Source organism: Vanacampus margaritifer, chromosome 8 (assembly GCF_051991255.1).
Source record: "Vanacampus margaritifer isolate UIUO_Vmar chromosome 8, RoL_Vmar_1.0, whole genome shotgun sequence".
Classification (NCBI taxonomy): Eukaryota; Metazoa; Chordata; class Actinopteri; order Syngnathiformes; family Syngnathidae; genus Vanacampus; species Vanacampus margaritifer.
The window spans coordinates 12,769,559-12,793,705 of NC_135439.1; the positions used below are offsets into that span (position 1 = coordinate 12,769,559).

General features: G+C 38.0%; 1 protein-coding gene across 3 annotated transcripts; it reads left to right on the forward strand.

Moving 5' to 3' along the window:
- The first annotated feature begins 500 nt into the window (after positions 1-500).
- erbb3a (erb-b2 receptor tyrosine kinase 3a) lies at positions 501-23,567 on the forward strand. 3 transcript variants are annotated; one of them, XM_077573152.1, is made up of 29 exons: positions 501-769; positions 7,618-7,775; positions 7,940-8,126; positions 9,474-9,599; positions 10,934-10,999; positions 11,072-11,190; positions 12,201-12,342; positions 12,427-12,540; positions 12,878-12,995; positions 13,083-13,156; positions 13,249-13,339; positions 13,442-13,459; positions 13,652-13,869; positions 14,841-14,973; positions 15,087-15,180; positions 15,294-15,448; positions 15,534-15,587; positions 15,680-15,821; positions 17,637-17,756; positions 17,843-17,941; positions 18,049-18,234; positions 18,322-18,477; positions 18,576-18,651; positions 19,704-19,850; positions 19,952-20,049; positions 20,140-20,340; positions 20,530-20,598; positions 22,165-22,414; positions 22,505-23,567. In XM_077573152.1, exons 1-29 carry the CDS (start codon positions 673-675, stop codon positions 23,275-23,277), a joined length of 4,281 nt encoding a protein of 1,426 aa, XP_077429278.1. In that variant the 5' UTR covers positions 501-672; the 3' UTR covers positions 23,278-23,567. The 3 variants fall into 3 exon arrangements, with proteins under 3 accessions (XP_077429278.1, XP_077429279.1, XP_077429280.1); XM_077573154.1 differs by lacking the exon at positions 501-769 and adding an exon at positions 5,811-5,928; XM_077573153.1 differs by lacking the exon at positions 13,442-13,459.
- The last annotated feature ends 580 nt before the right edge of the window (positions 23,568-24,147 follow it).

Genomic DNA, 24,147 nt, shown 5'->3' on the forward strand with positions numbered 1-24,147 from the left:
CTGAAGCGATACAGAAGCGATTCTCATCAAATCCATCGATCTGTGAAACAGATTGTCAGTTAAGAACCATAGCAACGTAAGCCAAATAAGGTAAAATGGATGCTATCATGCTACACATTTCAATTCAGCTTGTAATAGATTGCTATACTTTATTATGATTGTAAGTAACTGAGAGGCAGAGTACGCCGTGGACTGGTGGCAAGTCAATCAGTGTTTCAAAAGTGGGAGGGAATTATAGAAGTACAATAACCTCTGATGCATAACAACATTCAAAAGTCATGATTTATTCCTGTCTTTCAAGGTGTTTCAAGGTTTCCAGTTTGGCAAACTGTGTGCTTGTAGGCTGGCTATGCGAGTTTGCGTGAGTATGCATCCGCGTGTGTGTGTGTGTGTGTGTGTGTGTGCGCGCGCTCTTCACACGGATCCCTCCCATTCAAATCAGAGCAAGGGAGAAAAAACGCGCTCCACTCTCTGATTGGCCTCCAGCGACGCTCCAATCACTGCTGGATTCATTTCAACTTCACACTATGAGTTGGAGACGGAACGACTAGGACCGTATCTACTCCCGTTGCTCCTGGATCTACTACTTTTACTGATCTAAATGAGCCTTTTGGCCCTTTTCTTCATGGGGTGGTAATGCTGCTTCGGAACAGCCTGACGTTTTGAGTGAGGATGACCACGCTTGTGAGGAAGGGCCAACAGGTGCGTCGTGTCCTGCTGCTGCTGCCGTGCTTGGTTCTGCAACTCTGCAGTGCTCAGACGCAAGGAGGTAAGATCACACACGCACACACGCACACACGCACAAAGTCAGCAGATTACCAAATTTACATTTTTGTCTAATCTTAACTTCATGCTGTGATAAAGAAAAAAAAAAAAAACCACCTGTCGGGCCACACAATCACAACCTGCTCTACAAACGTCAAAACCTGTTTGCAATGAGTCACCTGCAACTCTCCCACAACTCTGTGGGCTTATCTCACCTGTCACACTTTCAAGGTTCTGGAACGCGCAGAGTTGCTCAACTCATTTCAACACACTCTGAAAACACACGGCAGTCTTAAATGTTTTAATTTGTTATGCTGTTAATTTCATTCATTTGTGAAACAAGTTGAGTAATAGGCCAGGTAACAGATAGATAGCGAGCTAGCTAGCTAAAATCCTAGCATGAAATCACTAATATTTGTTTCTCACTTGACCCTTTTGAACAATAACACAAGTGTTACATTGTGTTACATTACATCAACCCAGAGGAAGTGTAGCGCCACTGAGAGCGTTGTTGTGATTTGAATCCAAGAGAGAGTACTGTATGTGAACTTTCACCCCGCCTACTTGTTACCGTCACCTGCTGCTTCAGACGTCGGTGGCGCCTGGGACTGAGAAAAACAATGTGGTCAAAAGCAAAACAGTCATCAGAATCTCATCATCAGGCTGCGGCAGCTGATGTTCAAATGTCGAGGAACAACAACAACAACAACGTGATTTGCATGTGACCACACCTCCATGTTAAAAAAAACAACAACAGGGCAACTAACACAATTTAAATCAATCTGAGGGTTAATGTCATTGAGGCTGCTGCTTTTTTGGCCTGTTGTTAAACTGGAATTTACTGTGCAGTAAACAGGCCTGTTGTGAAAGAGCATTTTTTTAAATTTATGATTTTACAATGTAGAAAGATGACTGTTTATGACTGATTAGCACAGTTAGTCTTCTGTGTGTCTACAAGACGACTTAGGCTGTTAAGTTTCATTTCTCATATCTTGTTTTTATCAAGGACGGTGACCTGGTGGTTAGCAGGTGTGCCTCACAATTCTACGGTTCTGGATTTGAATCTAAAACTTACACTAAAACTAATAAAGACTACTCTAAGACTAAGCATTTTCGGAAAAAAATAGAAACTAATAAAAACGACAAACTTGCTCTAAAAACGGATAAAAACTAACACAATTTTAAAATAAAATTCAAAATGAAAAACAAACTAACTATAATGAAAAATTGTGTTTATCAAATGGTTGCTAGGGGCTTTAATTAATGAATACCAGACATTTAGTTGAGAGGAGGCCTTTATTTGAAAATGTTTGTACGGCTTAAGTTAGACATGCCAATCTCTTGACTGATGCACGAAAATGCGTTAGGGTTAGGTTAGGGAATGGAATGTACAACAGCATCACATTAGCGGATTGTAAGTAATAGAATAATAGAAAAATGTAGTGCAGGTAGTTGGCGCCGTTAATTGGTCAAGTTTGAGTTTCCACGCGCCACGAATGTTAAACGAGTGCTCCTGAACAACAAAACAGTTCACAAGAACAAAATAATATTTTAATAGGGCATTTGCATTAGGGTGCGCTTGGTGGTGTGCTCGGATTTATTATTTGATTATTTTTATTAAACTTTTTTTCCCTTTACAACAGAGTTCTCATGGGTTGGTTTGTCAACAACAACAACAACAAAAAATCCTTGTTTCTCTTTGTCCACGAACGACCCTACTTTGTGGCCTTACGAGAATGGAGGAAAACACAAAAGTGCCTTGTAGAAAATGCAACGGGTTACGAGATAGGAGGATTTACACACGTTTGGATTTGTAGTTCGCATTGTTGAATTCAATGGCGAATTGCATGTTGTTGTATGTTGCCATGGGCTGCGCAGCGGTAGGCAAACAAATCAGGCTGTGGTGCACTGACAACTCCTTAGTGCACAGGTGTCAAAATCAAACCAAGGGTTCGTTTAATGTGACCCACTAAGCAAATGATTCTTGCTGAATGTATTCATTATTTTAATTTTGACAGAAAATCGAAATTATAAATCATTGTTTATTTCCTTTCATAACCAGTTTTACAACTATTTACATTTCACCAAATCCCTTATTGACAAAATTGGGCAACAGTTGCACTATATACCAAAATATTAGGTTTCCTATATGTTATGAATATAAAATACATGCAGTACAGAAATCAAACACAGGGCAAATGTGTCTTTGTAAATAACATGTTGATATCATTTATATGGTTGACTACAATGTGGCCCCTGACGAAAATGAGTTTGATGTCCCTGCCTTAGCGTAAACTTTCGTCAAGGTAATAGTGGGACAAGCTATCTGTTCTGAAATAAAAAAAACGAGGCAATGGACAGCTCACTGTGCAACTATTTGAGGCGCAGTCTCTATTTACAGTACAGGACGTCCGTGGTTTACAAAGGATTTCGGTTCATAAGGTGACCTAACCAGGATTTGAATTATTTGATCAACTACACTAACCAGTACTTTAGTAATAATTCCAGTAAATAATTGGATAAAACACTTCTAACTAGTCTATAAATATAAAACAATGAGATGGGAAAACAGCCCTGGAACCTTGCTGACACAACTCGTAGATTATATTGTGTTTATCTGTAGATTTTAAATTAATCACAGGCAACCTTAAGTTATTTCACGTCAAGAATGATTAATTGAAGCAAATTACTGTTACTCCTGGTGCCAACGAGTGGGCAGTTTAGTAACTCCCACTGCCAGCATTAATTTAATTTAATTTAATTTAATTTAATTTAATTTAATTTAATTTAATTTAATTTAATTTAATTTAATTTAATTTTATTTTATTTTATTTTATTTTATTTTATTCAAACCTGCTTTAATTACAAATCCTGATCAGCAGTGACAATTTGTGCAGAGTGGGTTGGCACTATGGCAGGAAACGACACCTGCGCTCAGGTATCTGCGCATGCGAGCTTGCTCATCACGCAGAAATTTCTCGCCGCTCTCTGCCAAGTTTCTGTTTACCGCGCTCATTATCTCAAGCGCTTTACGAGGGCTGTCATCACCTCCTCCTCCCTGCTTTGCTTTTAAAACTGAAATCTTGGTAACGACAAGGCGTAAACCCGATATGTGTTGTGTCTTCCTCCTTCCTCGTTGGTTTACAGTGCAATGACCCCCTTTCCGGGCCGTTCATATTATGGTTAGCGGTGGAATTATCCAACACAGCCAATCGGACAGAAGTTGGCTGTGCGACACCGATGCGCTACAATTTTGACATCTCTCAAAAAGGAAGCCATTGTTTATCTGTGTGTGTGTTGACTCGAATCCCTCTGCCCCGCTCCTTTTTTTTCTCACCCGGCATCCATCTGCCAGCGCTGAAAGTCGTCCTTTGATAGAAAACCCACTCGGCCTGTTGACATTCTCAGCCTCCCCCAGCCGGAGCCTGTGCATTGTTTGCATATCGCTCGTTGCATTTTTATGCTACGCTAGCCTGCTATTAGTGTACACGTGCATTCATCCGTTTGCAGTGGAGGAAAGTTACATACATTTTTACAGAGGTGGATTGTTTTGTTAAGATACTCACTGGGTAGCTGTGGATTTTGAACAGATTGGGTTAGTTTTTACCCAAGGTTGGGCTAATTATTTTTGACCCAGCAAATTGGGTTGAAGCTCGGATTTTGAACAGAGTTTTGTTGTGTACTGAAGTAACAAAATTAGCATTATTATTAATCAAATCTATGCTAGTAAATTCTTGGTGCTTCAAGTCATCAGTAAGGGTAATTTAATTTAATTTAATTTAATTTAATTTAATTTTATTTAATTTTATTTAATTTTATTTAATTTTATTTAATTTTATTTAATTTTATTTTATTTTTCCCCCTTTGTTTGGATCAAAATGTGGTTGTTGGGTCAAATCCTCACCTAATATCCTGGGTATAAATAACCCAGCATGGGCTCTGCCCCTTTTGGACCCAGCGCTGGGTTAGCAAGTTCACTCAATTTAAGAGTGTATTTATTGTTCCAGCAACATTTGACTTGTACTAACTAACTAACTAACTAACTAACTAACTAACTAACTAACTAACTAACTAATTTCAAGCAAAAATGAATAAAATAAAAACCTGAAGACAAAGTAACTCGCACAGTTTATCATCAAAGAGACCAGACAATTTGTCATGCAATGTGCAGCTTCTTGAAGGTGAGTGGCCAAAACACTGTAAATGTTTCAGATGCAGCAAGACAGACAATAAATAGGCCAGGCAGAAAACAGCATGACAGAATTCAAGAGAATAGGAAAATGCATACAGTTGGTTTTACGCCTCCACCTTACGCTATTGTTCTTAATAAGACAAACTGGAACTTGCCACCTCTGTCAGTTTGTCACCCTGCTCCGTCACCTTTGCATTCTGAACATACCGGAAGCATGCATGTTTGCATGTAGGTGTTTTCGAGAGTTTCACAACATGCACTATTAGAAGCTGTGGTCCAGGACACAACTAATACTGCTAACATTTAAATTTTGTATAATTCATGTTGAACTCCCCTGAACAATTGTGTTTGTTCTAAGATATTGATCTTTATTATTATTATTATTATTTTCTTGGCTAACACATTATTTCCTAAACAAATTGCTTGGTGATGTCAGGGTATAATAATATAATATATTTGTTTTCACATCTGTTTGTGACAAACCCAAGTTCTTGAAAAGCACAATAAATGGACTCTTATCACAACTTTATGGACGCATAGGTCACGTACGCTGCTCACACTGGAATAATCATTATAATCATTAACCTGTTTTGTTACTTGTTGTTCTATTTTGACCCTAATGGAATGTGTTTCTGCATGTATTAATATTTGTATGTCGTTTAACTTATTGCAAGCCCAAGCCTGGAGGCTTTTTTCCTACTTTAAAACATTTGTACCTTTACAGTCACCTTGGAGTTTAATAATTAGCCCAGTATGGTCCATTAGTGTTGATTAGCAAATATGTTCAAAGCACAAACTGACTACAGTACATCATAAAGCCTTTGTTAACCGTAGAGCCAAAGTTTGAAGTAACGTTTTACCAGTAATGTGTCATGTGTGTGTGTATAAAGAGAAGTCAACGTTATAATTAAATGAAACTACACACAATGAAACACAAACAGGAAAGTGCTTGCAGAGTGATTTCCTTTACAGTAAGTTAGCATCAGTACTGTAAAATGAGTATGTGTATGATAAGGAATGGTGAGTAATTGATAGGGGTGTGAATTGCCTAGTAGCTGGCGTTCATAGGTCACGATTTGATTCTGTACCGATTAATCCGATACGAATCTATAAATTGATTATTGCGATTTTTTTTTTAAACTCAAATTTAGAAAATACAAATCAGTAAACTTGTACATGTGCACTGTAAGATTTGTATGAAAATGTATTAATTTATCTGAAAATTGAGGCTTATAACTGAGCCACTGCATTTAACAAACAGGTTGTAGTCATGTTTGAACAGCACTGAAATAAAATATTAAGGCTTGATGTTCCATTAATATAACATTCTTCCATTCTTAATTTGTGAATCCTAACCCTAAGTAAGACGTTTTGTTGAATATTTCTATAAAAAATTGATGTTTAAAAATCGATTCTGTGCTGTAATATCGTGACATATTGCCGAATCGATTTTTTCTAACACCCCTAGTAATTGATATACTTTATTGTATTGCTCATTGTACTGAAATTGTACTGAGAAGCCAAAGCAGTTCCCAAATCACAATAAGTAAATTTTCCTGTTCTTTCGTCATTACAGTTTCCCCCTTGCCATCACTGACACCGTGATGTGGTTGCATCACAAAAAAAAACACAAAAATAATAAAATAATAATAATAATAGCAACAACTTATTATTATTATTATTATTATTACTATTATTATTATTATTATTATCATTAATAATAATGATGGTGATTGTAATAATAATAATAATGATAATAATAAAAATGAAGAGAAAAGTGTTTGATATTTGAGGCATATCTTTTTCAAGAAATTGGAAATAAACTCTTAAGTTGAACCCCTTTTGTGTTGCCCAGTTTCCATGTCACGCTGTATTGCTGTAGTGCAAACTCTTCTTTCTTCATTTCACTTTAACTGACTCCGTACAAACAGAGATCCCAAATGACGAGTTTTCATCAGACTGTTAGTGTCTTGCTGCCTGACATTTGAATAGCAAAGCAGCCTCGTGGTGATTTTCAATGAATGAACTCCTCCAGCACATAGGCAAGACCTTGTCTTATGTTTTCTTGTTGGAGCCTCACCCTTTATATACAGCACAGTCCTTGTTGAAGCAAATCCATTCATATTCTGCAACTTCTGGTCTTTTCTTGCAGTTTTTGTAAGCATACAACTGACATTGGAACAACATTATAAAATTGTTGCTTGCTGAGAAGTTTTTTTTTTGTGTCCCCAACTGCAGTTCAGTGCCAATTTGAGAAGCTTTATGGCCATCACAATGCCTGTACAATTAAATGAACACTATCCATGGCAGGTTTGGAGCAGTGTTACAACCATAAATGGTCTCAAACTGGCACTGAACTGCAAACATTTCTTGCGAGGTGACAATTTGGCAGTGCTGCTCCAATGCCAAATGGTGAACCATGGGCAAGGGAGTGATGTGCTTGCAAGAACTTTTTCTGCCAATCTCTTAACCGTCACAACTGTTGAAAAAAAAACAATGGATAAGCATCACACTTTCATTATTGCTAGTTTGTTGCTGTAGTAAAGAAAACCGTAGCATGTGATGCAACCAACAATGACGTTATTGTCCGTGGCCCACTCCTTTGGAGTTGTAGTGAACTATTTGACCTTTGTCTTGTTTATCCTTTATTTCTTTCCCAGTGGTAGTTTGCAGCGGCACCCAAAATGCTCTGAGCACGACGGGAAATTCCGAGATCCAGTACAACTTGATGCGGGAGAGGTACACTGGTTGTGAGATCGTCATGGGCAACCTTGAGATCACCATGATGGAACACACCAGAGATTTCTCCTTCCTCCAGGTGAGCCACTCAAAATGAAAAAAAAATAAACAGTCATTGGATACATCACACCTGTACAATACAATTACGTCTGTAACCAAAAATTAAGAAAGTTAATCAAAAGGGCTAAAAGTCCTTCAGAGTGCAATGCCAAACAAAACCACCAATATTGAAATCCCACGCAGTCCATCAGAGAGGTGACAGGCTACATCCTGTTCGCCCTCAACGAGTTCAGCTTCCTGCCGCTGGACCACCTTCGTGTCATCAGGGGCACCACCTTGTACGACGACCATTACGCCTTAGCAGTGATGGTCAACTATCAGAAGGACGGACAGCACGGCCTGCAGGAACTGGGCCTGACGCACCTCACAGGTACACAAGAAAGTCATTTTGTTTTTAAGTGGACATCCTGTTTACCTATGCATGCGCATTTTTTATTTTATTTTTAAAGATCATTTTGTACTATTGTCAGGCTTTTATTATACAGACACCGTTTTAACAAATATGAACAATATTTATAATATACTGTAAACAAAACAAACTGAAGTGTATAAATTGTATACATGCATATGTTAGCGTGCATACAGAGACTGTATTAGTGTATTAGAGTATACAGTATAGGCTATATGTTGTTATATGAGTGCATATTTCAATGTATATGTTAGAATGCACAGTACAGTGCGTTTGAAGGTGTATGATAGTATATACACTATGTTTCAATGTATATTTTACAGTTCTAGTTAATAGTTTTAGTATTACATTCACTTGAAAAAAAAACGTTTTTTTTTGTATTTTTTGGGGTATTTTTGTCTGTTTTTTAAATTTTAATTTTAATTTTAATTTTAATTTTAATTTTAATTTTAATTTTAATTTTAATTTTAATTTTAATTTTAATTTTAATTTTTACATTGAATATCCCCCCTGTTTTCCGGAGTAATTTTCTATTATTTTTCCTTCTGTTTTGGGAATTTTTTTCTGCTTTTTGAGTATTTTCTTTTAATGTTTTTCAGATTTTTTCTGAATATTTTTTTTCGCGCTTTTCAGATTTTTTTTTAATTAAAAAAAAACAGAATAAAAAATATTCAATAAAACAGAAAATTAAAAAATAATCAAAAACAAAGCCACCCAAAAATTTGTTGGAAAAACAGGAGTGTTTACAATATGCTTGTGTAGATGAGCGTATAACTACATTAAGATGTAAACCATTTATGTATAGCCTACACAATGTTAGTGTAGAATACAGTATATTGTTTAGTTTAGGTGCGTAGTAAAGTATGCAAGTGTGTGTTTTAGACCGTGTCCAGTATATATTCGAGTGTATATATTAGAGTATATATGTCATAGTGTGCATGTACAGTAAATGTGAGAGTGCATGTTTGAATAGACTGTATCCGTTAAAATATATAATGTTTAAGTGTGGGCGGCTGCGCAGATAAGAGGCAGCTTGTTGGAGCTCCCACATTGCCACGCCTTCAGCATACCTGTCGTTGAACATCAATTGTACGTTTGTAGCGTGTATTGTTTTTGGGTGAGGTCATAGCAATACTTCGTGTAAGCCTTTCAACTGCCGGTGAAATGTGAGCACTTGCCCACGATTGGTGCATTCATTTCCAGTGCTGCAATATCTTATAATGTCTGACAATGATATGATGAGTCATGGGCGTGTTGCGGCTTGTTATCTGTGTCTCATCATTTTCATGTAATGTCTGCCACACACAGAGATACTGGAAGGAGGAGTCAAGATCATCCAAAATAAGTACCTGAGCTACGCACCGCAGGTTAACTGGCTGGACATCGTAAAGGACGGCGCAGCGCCTATTGTATTGGAGGACAATGGAGCTGAAAGTGAGTGAAAAGTACACCAAATCAAATTCATTGCTGGGGCTTGTCATGAGGGTAAAAAAGAATGATGATGTGCTAATTAATGCCTGTGGGAAAGTTGTTTCTTCAATTTTGGGTGATTATACCAGTGGTTGACTTCCTGGACTGCAGGTAGATACAGCAGCTTGAGAAAAAAAAAAGTATATTTTTTTAAAGTAGCTAAACTAGCTGCAGCTACAGTGGATATAAAAAGTCTACACACCCCTGTTCAAATGCCATTTTTTTGTGATTTAAAAAGTGAGACCAAGATAAAAAAAAGTTTAAAAACTGAACGGTTGAACTTTATTTGATTTTGTTTATGGTGGCAGGTGTGTGCTCACTCTCATTTCACTTGAGTTTGAATGTGATTGGTTAGTTATGAACAGAGCCACATCTCCATTTTAAGAAGGTGTGCAAGCTATCTTTATTTTATTTTATTTTTTTTACGTCAACTCTTAAAAATATTTCTTTTTTTTCCCCAGTTCAGTTTTCAGTTATATTTCAAATAAATGGTGGAAAACGTTTGAAATGATCTCTGAAATAGTCTAATTTTTCTTATTTATTCATTTGAACCGGATGAGTGTAGACTTCTTCTTTTTTTTTTGGACCAGTTGTATGTTAAAGACAACACAGTTGTTAACTACGGTAGACACTTAAAGCATTTGCATTGTGTACATTAAGGGAGTAGTACAAAATGCAACAATGTGAAGAATTTGATGAATTTTTGGAGCCAGCCCAAATATCTGACTTGAAATATCACCTCTCAGTGAGTTTTAACTGATATTATCTGAGCAAATAGAGATTAAAAGTGCCTTTTAGTGATAATGATGTTAAAAGTAGTCCACACTTTAATCCAGTGTACACTCAAATGTTGAACATCAACATACAATAGAGAACAATTATCTTTTAAATTTTAATGTAATTTGTGTTTTATGTTCCTGTCTGCAGGTTGTCCCAAAATTTGGGATTTAGGATGATTATAAAGGAAATATTTATTAAAACACATATTGTACTTCAATTGAGTTTTCATTAGCATTAATGGGATGAATACCATTTGTACAAAGCTATTAATTCCAAAGAGTACACCTTGAAAGATAGAAATATCTTTAGCAACTGTTTGAGCGTGCATATTGTATATTTTTGGGGCACTTAAAATATGTATGATATTCGTTTTACTATCCATTTTATAGTCTATCATTCCTCAATGTGAATAATGTAATGTCATTTTCTTTAAATGTCGGTCAATTAAGGTGCAATTTTGTGCAAAAGTGTTAAATCAATAAAGCTATTAACCTTACTGAAATGAATGTATGCGTCAGAGCCTTGCAGTGAAGCATGTGAGGATGTTCCATGTTGGGGTCCCGGAAACGACACGTGTCAGATCCGTGAGTGACATCGCCGTCTTACTTTGCTGTGCGTCCGCTTGTTTAACCCAAGTCGTCTCAAATGTGCTCCAGTGACAAAGACGGTGTGCGCTCCCCAGTGCAATGGCCGCTGTTTTGGCCGGAACCCAAGTGAGTGTTGTCACACTGAGTGTGCAGGAGGCTGCATTGGACCCCTTGACACTGACTGCTTTGTAAGTCCCAATGGTTGGCTTCCTTTTCTTCTCAGATCACAATGTCAAATCAATGATTGGACCAGAACGAAATGTTGTCTGTCCCCAGAGGCGTACTTGCCTTTAAGACAAAAATCATGTGGCGGCCATTTTGCTGTCTCAGGTAATGGCCAATCAGGGCTCAGCTAGCGAACATCACATGACCAAACTCAGAAAACAGTTGAGCCGTGATTGGTCGTTACCTGAGCACTGAGCAACTGTGATGTCATTTTCAGTCGGCAGCAAGTTATAAAATGGCCACCTCTTGAGATGGAGACAAAATGGTGGATTTTGCTGCTTAATTTATGTTCTAGAAACGCAATATTAACTCATTTACTGCCATAAATTCATTTTTTTTAAATTATTAAAAATTAAAGGCAAGAGGTGATTCAATTTTTTAATTGTAATTAATCACATGACTTCACTAGTTAATTCACGATTAATCACAAATTTTACATCTGTTCTAAATGTACAATTAAAAAAAAATCTAGGTTTTCATACTATTGTTAACAAAAGTGGAAAAAAATGTTAAACTAATATGAATAGTTAAAATGAATTTTTTGACGTTTATACCCGTCAATGGCGGAGAATGGATAAAAAAAAAAGATTATTACAAATTCGGGACGTCAGGCAATTAACGTTTTTAATCAATATTAATCGCATGACTTCACTAGTTAACTTAAGATTAATCACAAAGTTCATATCTGTTCTAAATGTACAATTAAAAAAAATCTAGGTTTCATACTATTGTCAACAAAAGTGGAAAAAATGTTAAACTAATAGAAATTGTTAAAATTAATTTTTGACGTTCATAGCCGTGAATGGCAGTGAATGAGTTAATCAATCTGCATGCAACATATTATTTTAAAAAAAAAAGAAGAAGCTAATATTGCTAATGCTAATATTTAAAATCTTTGCGACACACTTACTTTTGAGAGCCCCAAGACCAGGCACCCGAATGACAAACTCCGACCATGTGTTCCATTTTACAGGCTTGCAGGAACTTCAACAACTCGGGTTCCTGTGTCCCTCAGTGTCCCCAGACTGTGATTTACAACAAGCACACCTTCAAACTGGAGCCCAACCCCGATGCCAAGTACCAGTATGGCTCCATTTGTGTGTCGCAGTGTCCCAGTGAGTCTCAAGCAATCCTTGTTTTACAATTCACAATATATTTGTGTCTCTTAGCCGTACATGTGTGTTTTTTTTTCTTCATAGCAAACTTTGTAGTGGATGGCAGCTCATGCGTGAGCAATTGTCCTGCACATAAAATGGAAGTGGAGAAAAATGGATTGAAAAGGTGCGAGCTCTGTGGAGGCCTCTGTCCTAAAGGTATGTAAGGTGCTGAATGTCACAGGTGTCTTAATAAAACGACATAAATGCAACATTTACATTCCAGTGTAGTGTTAATAATAGAGCCAATATTTGTTGCATTCATTTTGCCATTTGCCCATTTCTGTTTTCATTTAGATATATTTATTTCCATTACATTTAAATTTTCAAACACAACTCTTTAACAAAAGGCACTATGAGTCATTTTTTTATATAATTAAATAATTAATTCATTAATTAATTATAATTATTCATTGAAATTCTGTCGAGTATTGGAAGTGCATAGTGCATTATTTCCCCAAAAATGGATTCCTCCCATTGAAATGTTTCCTCGCAGCTTGCCGCGGAACAGGAACTCAGAACCGACAGACGGTGGACGCTCTTAACATCGACAGTTTCATTAACTGCACAAAAATCCAGGGCAGTCTTCACTTCCTGGTGACAGGGATCGATGGGTAAAAAGACTCTCTATGTCTAATGCTTGTGTCCTTGATGTGTGCGTGATTTGAAATGACATTTGCGTCTTTTCTGCCAATAAAAAGTGACGATTACAACAACATCCCAGCCCTTGATCCAGAAAAACTGAAGGTTTTCAACACGGTGCGAGAGATTACAGGTTTGTGTTTGTTCAAATGTTACTTTTTCTCAGCCATTGTGTTCATTTTTGTTTGGTTTGACCGCTAAACACACACAATATATTACTTTCAGACATCCTCAGTATTCAGTCATGGCCTGAAAACATGACTGACTTATCCGTCTTCTCCAACCTGCAAACCATTCAAGGCAGAACTCTTTACAGGTGATTTTTATTTTTGTGCCGTTTTCATCCACTCTGTGTAACATGTATTCTAATACAGTAATCACATTGTGTCTTTTTTTACATCCCTTTAAAACAATTTAGAGGAGTGAGCTCTAGAAGGTAAAGTAATATTTTCATGTGCCCACCGTTTTTTTTTTCCTTTTTCTTAATCTTATTTGGAACTTTAAGTTGGTGGTGGGTGTCTTTTATTTTTCCATGTTTTTTTTTTCTAGTGACAATCATTTGGACACAGAATGACCAAATCTTGCAATGTTTTCCCCTCCCTTACATTAAGTTGTTGTTCTTTTTCAGGGGCTACTCACTGCTGGTGATGAAGATCCCATCCTTGATCTCTCTGGGCTTACGCTCGCTTCAAAGAATAAATGACGGAGGCGTCTACATTACAGGGAACAAGAAGCTGTGCTACCATTACACTGTCAACTGGACGCGCATCTTTAATAGCAGTTCGCGCCCGCAGCGACGCCAGAAGTACATTGACATTAAGGAAAACCGGCCAACAAATGAGTGCAGTGAGTTGATTTGGCAAATATGGCTCTGGGGCCACGTACGGCCAGCTGCAATCTTGCAATTTGGCTCACTGAACATTTACGTTATTGGTAGTTCTGCAATAGTTATTATTGTATTAATTTAGCTGCCCCCCCCCCCCCTTAAAATTGATTGATTGCATTAATTATTTCATTAATCAATTTAATTAAAATAATTATTTTAATTAATTAATTTATTTATTTGTTTACTTTTTACTTTGGACTGTATAGGATATTATATTGTAGATTTTTACAATTTTAATTTCATAGGTTTTTTTTCTGCAGGTTTTGAAATAAAAAGTTCAATCAATCAATCAATCTCATTGACTAATTGGTTTATGACTTTATTGTGAAAAAAACTGAAAAATATTTTTATTTTTACATATAAAATTAACATTTGTATTTTATTAAATAATTAGTCACTTAATCATACTTACATAAAGTCTACCAAATAATGAAATTGAATAATTTTTATATTAAAATTAAGCATTTTATATGTTTTAAATATATACACGTTTATATATATATTTTTTTTTATTGCTTTTGTTGTTGCTGTGACTTTCGCTCTCAGCCCACCATAGTGATCATTTATCTAATTAAACAGTGTAAATAATATAAATATTGTAAAATATATAAATTTACATTTCAATTAATGAAACAATTTTGTATTTTTTTTTTAAATAATTGTTGAATTGCAAATAATATTATGATCCAAAAAATTTAGTGAATTATCATTGTATTCTGTTAATGTATTTTACACAGTTTACGTACACATTTACCGGTAATTGAATTTAAACTTTTTACCCCCCCGACCTCATCTACATTTTTGCCCATCATATACACATTTTAATAGGATTAAAGTTGGCTCACTTGTTGTTTGGAATCTCCTAGTGCACCCCATTGGTACATGAAATGTAGATGACATTTACTGTATGTCTGTTTGTGCATTTGTGTAGTTGAGATCGGCCACGTGTGCGACCCCCTTTGCTCCTCGGAGGGCTGCTGGGGTCCAGGCCCGAATCAGTGTCTCTCCTGCAAAAAGTACAGCAGAGGGGGAACTTGTGTGCCAGACTGCATGTTCTTGAAAGGGTCAGTTTTCATTCTTGCTGCAATCCTGCCAACCCGACGTTACTTTTTTTTTTTTTTTTTGTTATCTCCGGTTTTTGGATGCATTTTGAAACATTATTTCCATCCTGATGTAGGGAGACACGAGAGTTTGCGAATCCATCGGGAGAATGTATGCCTTGCCACCCTGAGTGTAAAGTCCAGGAGGGAAAGGAGACCTGCACAGGCCCGGTAAAAAAAAATAAAAAAGCTCACAAAAATTCTTGAAGTCTGATACATGGGCTCGCTCTAGTGGTACAAAAAATAATCACTAAACCCAATTTTCAAAATTGACTTGTGTGCAGGGAGCAGATGAGTGTGTAGCGTGTGCCAACCGTCAGGACGGCCCACATTGTGTCTCCTTGTGTCCTGAGGGTGTGATGGGAGGCGAGGGGGTCATCTTTAAATACCCAAACAAGCAAGGCCGCTGCGAACCGTGTCACCTCAACTGCACTCAAGGGTAAGGCAAACCTCTGAGACTTTGTGAACTCACTGTGTTTTTTTGCGTTAAGCTGAAATTTCTTTTTTTTCCGATTTCTCTCTAGGTGTTTTGGTCCGGGAACTGGAGGCTGTATTGGTTCCTCCAGATATATTTCTGGGTAGGTTTGGTCACTCATTCATCCCCATTTGCGCTCATGTATTAAGTTTCCGTAATGTGAAATGTCTTTTTCTCCATTTTTTGTCTTTCTAGACAAGCAACCACTGGAATCGTGCTGGGAGTTATTGCCCTTCTGTTTGCCAGCTTTTCTGTTTTCGTGCTGAGCGTTTTGTACCGCAGAAGCCTCGCCATCCGTCGCAAACGAGCTATGAGGAGATACTTGGCCAATGGAGGGGTGAGTCTGGCTAATTGCTGCGTTCTTCTGATGGATTTATTGTACGTAAATCTGGGAATATATTAAAATAAGTAAAAAGAAAAAAAATCTGTTTTTTTGGCTTTAGGGCGACATTTCAGGATGAACTTAAAGAACATTATTGGTTAAGTTAAATTGATCGAGTCCAATATTTTGAATGCATGTGTCCAACTGTTCACTGTTTCACTATTTTTATGTTCTCTAATAACAAGCTGGGCAGCAAAATTTTCAAGTGCGGTACAGTACCACTTCTTTTTAGTGGTACACAGACAAATCACTAAATTACAGTAAATTTACAAACTGCATTACAGTATATGTGAAAGTGGCATCAACTTAAAAAAAATATATATATATATTTTTTAAATTTGTTAAGTACTGTTCAGTTGTATTTAATTTTAAGTGCAATACATTTGCAATTAATCACTTATAATTGTTTTATGTACAACATTTGGAATAATTATTTAGATACATTTTTTATTTTCGTATATTTAAGAGTATAGGTATAATTTCTTTCTTTAAAAAACAACAACTTTATTTATAGATTTTCAGTTGAGAGAACAAACAGACTGTCAAAAAGTTAGGGGCTTTAGGACCCAGATGCGGGAAGGCAGAGCAAGGAGGCAGAGCTGCAGTCCAAAAAGAGGTTTTAATTTTTAATCAAAAAAAAGCTTACTTCAAAATACAAAATAAACTGAACTAACAAAACATGAAGCTAAACATGACAAAACAACTAAGGCGAGACTAACAACATGACACGGATCCTGATAAGGCAAAGAGGTCAGCGTGACGTGGCGAAAGACTTACGACAGTGGCAACAGCAAAATGAACCGACACAGACAGGGGGGAGACAACCGACTAAATACACCAACACTAATGACATAACTAGACACACCTGGCTGAGGGCATTGGATGACACATGAGGGTAATGGGGACACAGGTGGAAACAATCAGGAGTCAGGGTTGACACACACACCACACGAGGAAGGGCAAGTGACCAGAAACGAGAGGAGTCAGACTTTTCACAATAAAACAGGAAATGACAAGACAAGGGGAAAACACAAGGAAAACATGACAGGGAGTAAACAAGACTGAAAATAAACATGACACAGACCAACAGAACACAGACCAACAGAACACAGACAATATGAAAAATTATTTTTAAAAAAACAACAACAACAAAAACAGGTACTTGACATCAAAAGACCTACGCTACGAGAGGTAATAGAGACCTAATGGGAAAAAAAACTCCACAAAACAAAGAGTTTGGTCATTTCAAAAAAGTATTTTGAGTACATTTAGGAGTGTTTAGGTAACTTTTCAGGGGTATTTTTGTGTGTACAGATTTAAAAGTACTAAGAATTTTTTAGGGAGTATTTCCGTAGATTTAAGTGATTTAGGCAGCTGTTATTGAGTATTTCACAGTATTAAAGTAACTTTTAGGGAGTATTTGAGTACATATTGGCATATTTTAGGGAGTATTTCAGTAGAATTAAGTGTATTAGGGCAAATTTTAACCGATGTTTCATAGATTTTGCCGTATTTTAGGAAGTTAATTTTTTTTATTTTTTTTATTACAACCAGGGGTGTTTAGGTCACATTGTACCCGAGGTTTAGAGAAATTGAGTTCACTGCCTTTTATCTATCCCTACATTTTGTGAGTAGTGTCTATCTTGAAATTGATTCATTTGCTTCTTCTTTTTACAAACAATTGGGAGACTTTCCAGTGCCATACATTACAATATGCTCATCCACAACTAATCCTTTCTAGGTTTATAATACATCTTTGTGTGCTCTCAGGGCTTTGAGCCGCTGGACTCTGGTGAGAAGGGGCCCAAAGTCCACGCTCGGATCTTGAAATCCACTGAGCTGCGTAAGATCAAGCTGCTGGGCAACGGCGTGTTTGGATCAGTTCATAAGGTAGCGACGATTGTGCCAATGCGAACAACGTTGTTGCACGCTTAATACTGACTAAAAGCACGCTAAAGTCCTTCTGCGTTTCACAGGGCATTTGGATCCCAGAGGGAGATACAGTGAAGCTTCCAGTTGCCATAAAAACCATTCATGATCGCGCTGGGCGGCAGGCATTCTTCGAAGTGACAGATGTGAGAAACCCAAACATCGCTCATTTCCGAAAGAGAATTGAACAAATATAGAAATGTGCGGTTATCAACTGCCAGCAATAGTGATGAGTTCTCAATGTTGACGGCAGCACATGATGGTGATGGGAAGCTTGGACCACATCAACGTAGTCCGGATCCTCGGCATCTGCCCCGGCGCCAACCTGCAGCTCATCAGCCAGCTCAACAATCAAGGCTCCCTACTGGAGCACGTCAGGAACAACAAGAACAAGCTCAGCCCACAGAGGCTCCTCAACTGGTGTGTGCAGATTGCAAAGGTAAAGTCAAGTGGTTTGACTGAGCAACACTTCTCTATGCAATAATAGGCAAGGCGGTGTATTGCATTTACTGTATTCTGTCATTAGGGTATGTATTACCTGGAGGAGAACAGGATGGTTCACAGGAACCTGGCTGCCCGAAATGTGCTGTTGAAGAATAATTACACCGCCCAGATCTGCGATTACGGCATTGCCGACCTACTGTACCCTGATGACAAAAAGTATTTTTACAATGAAGTCAAGGTTCGTGTACTGGCTGAAAAATTGACTTTCGGTCAAATAAAGATCACTGGATTAAATGTGTGTTTTATTTGAATACTGTACTTCACATATGTATTTAGACACCAATCAAGTGGATGGCCTTGGAGAGCATCCTGTTTCGCAGATACACTCATCAAAGTGACGTCTGGAGTTATGGTGAGTCATGTTTTCAGTGCCATTTTCTGCATCAATACAAAATGTGTTTTCCAATAACAGTCATATGTTACGTTCATATGTGTTTGTGATTAGAAATGCACAAATGTAGTCAGTGACTTGGGTGATCAATCGCTGCCAACCTCTGAAAAGATATGCACTCACATATTTATTGTTGCCTTTCCTTTCTTTGTGGCATACTGCTTCTTCCTTGACAATCACACCATGTTTTTGTGGTTCGATATAAAATAACACAGTGAATAAAAATTGCACTGAGAGCGAACACTAACCGCTTTCCCGACCTGGCTTTTAACTCATTCACTCCCAGCCATTTTCACAGAAGCAATCCTCTTCACTCACGGCTGTTTTACTGGATTTGGACTGATTTCGCAAGGCCCACAGAATATTGTGTTCTATTGCTATAAAAACAAGTCTCTTCTTTCATCAGGATTTTTTTTTATATTTCTCTCTGTCTCCGTTTTTAAGCAATTAGCATTAGAATATTGCTAAGTTTCATCATTATTCACAAATCTATTTAGAATTCTGAGTATTGTTTTTTCAACATGGTCCTGGCTCATTTCCTATGCTCTGCTGCCACCAGCTGGCCGTTGTGTAATAACTACCATTTCTTCAACCGTTCTTTGCAGTTGAGAGGCTGCATCAAAGCCTTAAAAAAACACACACACCCATAAAAACGTATAAATACGTCTTTGGGACACTTAAAACATTTCAGATGGAAGCAAATGAGTTAATTATGGTAATAAATATATTTTGATTAAGCAAACTTAGGAAAAGAAGGACAAATTATTACAACAAATATGACAGGACTTGGTGGACGGGAATAAAGAACAGAGCGGACTGTGCAGGGCCTTACTTTGCCCACTGCTAATTTGTTGTAGATCATGAAGACGTTAATCAATTAGATGAACTCATTTAAAATTCTTCTTTGACGTCTATAGGGCAATAATACATTGTTCTGTATCCTACAATATATGTTGAATGTTGTTGGGTGCCGTGCTTTTTAATGCCACATAAAATCTGGTATTCATTCACAGGCGTAACAATATGGGAGATGATGTCACACGGGATGGAGCCGTACTCAACCATGCGCCCGCAGGAAGTTCCTGATCTGCTGGAAAAGGGCGAGCGACTGTCCCAGCCCCCTATTTGCACAATTGACGTGTACATGGTCATGGTCAAGTGTAAGTTTATGAACTTTAGTTTCCGCTCAGAATTACAACCTAATCAATATATGGTAGGATGGAATTGCATTTTTCATTGTAAATGTGACAACAAACTGCAGGTTGGATGATTGACGAGAACGTCCGTCCCACATTCAAAGAGCTTGCCAATGAATTTACCAGAATGGCGAGAGATCCTCCTCGCTACCTGGTGATAAAGGTAAGACAGCGAAACAGACTCAGTAACAGCTCACAGGTATGTTTATGTTTAATTTGTGTCAATTTTTTTTTTTTTTTTTAATGCCAACAGGAGGACTGCAGCCAGCCTGACGGGCCCCCTGATGAGTTTACCCAACGTAGTGCAGACCTGGATGACTTGGAGGATCTTGACTTCGAGCTAGAGGACCAGGCGGAGGAAATATCAATGGACGACCTCAGCCCGCCCTCCCACTACCTGTCTCCCACTAAGTCTAGGAGCCTCAGTGGCCTGTCCAGGATGGATTCTCACAAAGTAATTCTTGTCTATTTTTAAAATACAAATGTTCGGAAAGTCACTGTGCAGACATGTTCAAATACAATTAGTGTACCTTCTGTATTCTACATACAAATGTTGTTAATAAAAACATAAATGCACAGTGATTTTCTAAACACTGTGCATATATTCTAGTGTAACTTATAAATATACCTTGTGTCTGTTAAGGTGGTTCTGAGTTCACCAAGTGGTGCTGGTTATCTGCCAATGACCTCAGGTGTAGACAATCCAGGACAGGTAAGCTGCATTTGCTTTTGAGCCAAGTTATTTGTTTTCTACCACAACACTGGCTAAACCACTATGAGAGCCATTACTTGCGGGGGCTAATTGTAAGTTTCGAGTTGTCTTTGTTTTCTTTACTCTAGCGATGGTAAAATCGAAACTGCGTTTTGGTACGTACCGGAACCCAGGCGGAACTTGTGATTCGAATCGCGTTCCTAAATCTGTCTCAGGAATCAGGATGTCACGTGACAGTTGCCTTTCGCGTTCCATTACGCCACAAAACGTCACATTGTTTCAGCAAGTGCCTTTTCTGAAATTAAATCAAATCCGACCATTGCACTATATTAAAATGTCTTAAATTTGAAATAAATCCAACCTAAGTAATCTTCGTATGTAAAATTGCCCTGCTGAATTATCGCCCTACATGACAAAATGTCAACATCCTCTTGGTTTAGTAGTAACGCACCCGCACGAGAGGACGTTATCCAGGTAACCCAGGTTCAATTCCTGCTACGGGTGTCATGTTTTTGCAGGTCATTCTTTTTCCTCTCTAATACTTTCTGTCAAAACTTGATGCCCCGTCGCAAAAAAACAAACAAAAAAAAACTGCCTTTGAAATGTAGCCTGTTGAAATGTAGTTTTTGGTCAAATGTGATAGCACTTGGGGTTTCATCAAAGCATTTAAGTCATGTTGAGAGGCAAAATTAAAAACAAACCAAGTATCAGAAACAAAAAGCTCATCTGTACTTCTATACTTATTTTGACGGGGTGGGGGTTATTCAGTTTTTGCTTCCCATTATATTATTTCTCTCTCTTATGGCGTCTGTTACAATTATAGCCCGATTGCCAGTTGTGTAAATTAGGTGATGACAGACAGCCAATTGTTAGTTTCCTTACTGGGGAGCTGGGAACACTTACCTACTGTTTGATTGTAATGTTTTACACTTGGCCACCAGATGTCACTGTGGGGAGATGTTTCGAACGCTCCAAAAGATTGATTCTTTTTGTGAATCAATCGTTTCAAATGATTTGATCGTTTCAATGTTCCATTTTTGCGATCTCTACTTTACTCCAACTTGAAAAAAAACAACAAAAAACTTTGGCATTACCGTTTTACCGTTCTCTCTATATAATCTCTATTCTTCTTTGCTCTTCTAATTATGCGCAAAAAAGTACATATTTTTCTTCGTGTCTGTCTCGAACGCACAGTGATGTTTAATAGGAAACGCTACCCCCACCTAGTGGTAGAAAGAATTAAATACACCATTTTAACAGGAAACAAATCAATGTGTTTACCTTCTTTAACTAAATCTTAATGCATACTTTTAACTTCAAATAACTGCTAATAATCACTATGAAATTATTATAGATGAAATGTATCATTAACTAAAGATACAACATTACTATAGAATAGATACAGTATTGCCCAACTAAAGCCTCTAACTTTTCATATGTGAAAACTCTCACAACACACCACTGAACAAAAATGTCACAAAAACTATCTTGTGTCAATATACTCACAAACGTACTTACACAATGTGAATTAATGCATTGTTGACAATATTTCTGGCTTCCTGGCAGTCACGTTCTCGACTCAACTCTGCTCGCACCGTATCCGAGAGTTCGGAGGGCTGCGGCACCGCCACCGAGCTGGAGATGATCGAGGACTTATCTCTGACTGGCAGCCCGAAGCGAAGGCGTCATCGGCAGGACAGTGCTTACATGTCCCAGAGAGACAGCTTGTCTGGTGGGCCGCCTGAGACGCCGTCCCCAGAGATGGACGAAGAGGACCAAAACGGTTACGTGCTGCCTGGAGACAGCCCGGAGAGAGGTGATATATTTGAGTTTAAGCAGTATATAAAATGGGTTTATTGATCCAAGTGAGTAAAAGTGACAAATAACTGTACCTCTTTCTTCCCAGAAACCTTGCTGTGTCCGTCTCGAGTCATTCCCGGCGGGATGGGCAAGTCGCACTCATCCGGGCTCTTGTACAACATGAACGACGAGGAATACGAGTACATGAACAAGCAGACGTCCCTCTTGCCCCGAATCAACAGTCACCTCAAGGACAACGGCCACCGGCTCAAGGCCAACAAGAAGCGAACATCCTCACTATCGTCACAGGTGACGGCGAGCTTGGGTGATGTCACGCCATCCATCAGGAACAATCACAGCTCCCAACAGCTTGGTTCGCAAGAGGTTAAATATGAATATATGGATATCAGGTGTAGTGAGATGGACGAAGACCCTCCGACACATGACCCTCCTCCTCCTCCTCCTCCTCCTCCTCTTATAGCTGCTGGGATGACGGAAGAAGAGGAGAAGGATGAAGAGGAGTACGTGGAAGACAGTAATTATCATTACACAAACAGACAGCCGAAACTGAGACAAGCTCTTCGGGAAAACAAGGCACTGAAGATCCAGGATCGGGACGGGGGCGAGGCTTATGAATACGAAGACATGGACTGCTTCACTGCCGTCAAGCCTGCAGACGCAGCGGTGTACCAGAACATGCAAACAGGCGGCGAGGGAGAGCCAAGTGGCACCGCGGCTCGTCAGCTGGGCGTCAACCCTTATGTAAAAGTACGAGCTGGAGTTGAGGTGGGAGATCCTGTAAGCGGGGACAGATCCTTTGACAATCCCGACTACTGGCACAGCAGGATGTTCCTCAAGCCCAAAGCAGTGCCTACATGAAGAAGCCTCATCTGCTCCTTGCTTATTTCTATTCATGAAGGACTTGACAGAACATTACATCAAAAGCTAAAATGTAGCCCACTTCAACTGACAGAGAAATGTTAAAAACTATACACTACTGTATTCAGGATTACCAGTGGGGCATTTCCACATACTTATATGAGCACTGAAGAGAAAAAAAAAGACCACATAACAAGCTATATCCAGTATTTTTGTTTACAATTTGACATGAACAAAATTGTTTTTCTTTGTATATTTTCTACCTAAAATAAAAAAAACGTTGTATTATGTTGTCTGAGTCGTGTTGAATTAATTTTAAACTACTTGTACATTAGCCTAGCACAGTCTTATCCGCTGCATAAATGAAGAAATGAATTCAATACAATAAAATACAAATAATGAATCTCATGAATGAACGGAATGAAAACAAATAAATGCAGAAAGCATTTTAGATAATACTAATGTATGTGTATGTGTCTTGTTATTTATAAATTTACAAACAAAACATAATGGAATTGAATACACAATAGGCGACTGCTGCAGGCGTAGGCACAGGTCCAGGATTTTTTTTCACTGGCAAAGCTAAAGGGGAGCTTGACCGATACATAGGAAAATAATTTTAAAATATAATAATAATAATAATAATAATATAAATAATATAAAATATACTGAATATTAAATAAAATCCTGAAGGGGCCTAACTTGGACTACACAGATTTCTGGTGGGGCTCGAGCACCCTTTAGCCCACGTGTAGGTGCCATACCTGCAATAGAGTCTTGGTTTGGTGACCCTCATTTATTCTGCTGGGCAAAATGTATTTATTTTGGCTGATTTTGACTCTTTTCCCACATAAGAGCAACATGGAAATG

What these genes read in the sequence shown, in the direction of transcription:
- erbb3a (XM_077573152.1), top strand. Translation starts at nt 673, where the DNA reads ATGACCACGCTTGTGAGGAAGGGCCAACAGGTGCGTCGTGTCCTGCTG. An exon ending in GGGCCTGACGCACCTCACAG is followed by an intron (nt 8,127 to 9,473) that starts GTACACAAGAAA and finishes TGCCACACACAG; the next exon opens with AGATACTGGAAGGAGGAGTC. An exon ending in CTCGCTACCTGGTGATAAAG is followed by an intron (nt 20,050 to 20,139) that starts GTAAGACAGCGA and finishes TAATGCCAACAG; the next exon opens with GAGGACTGCAGCCAGCCTGA.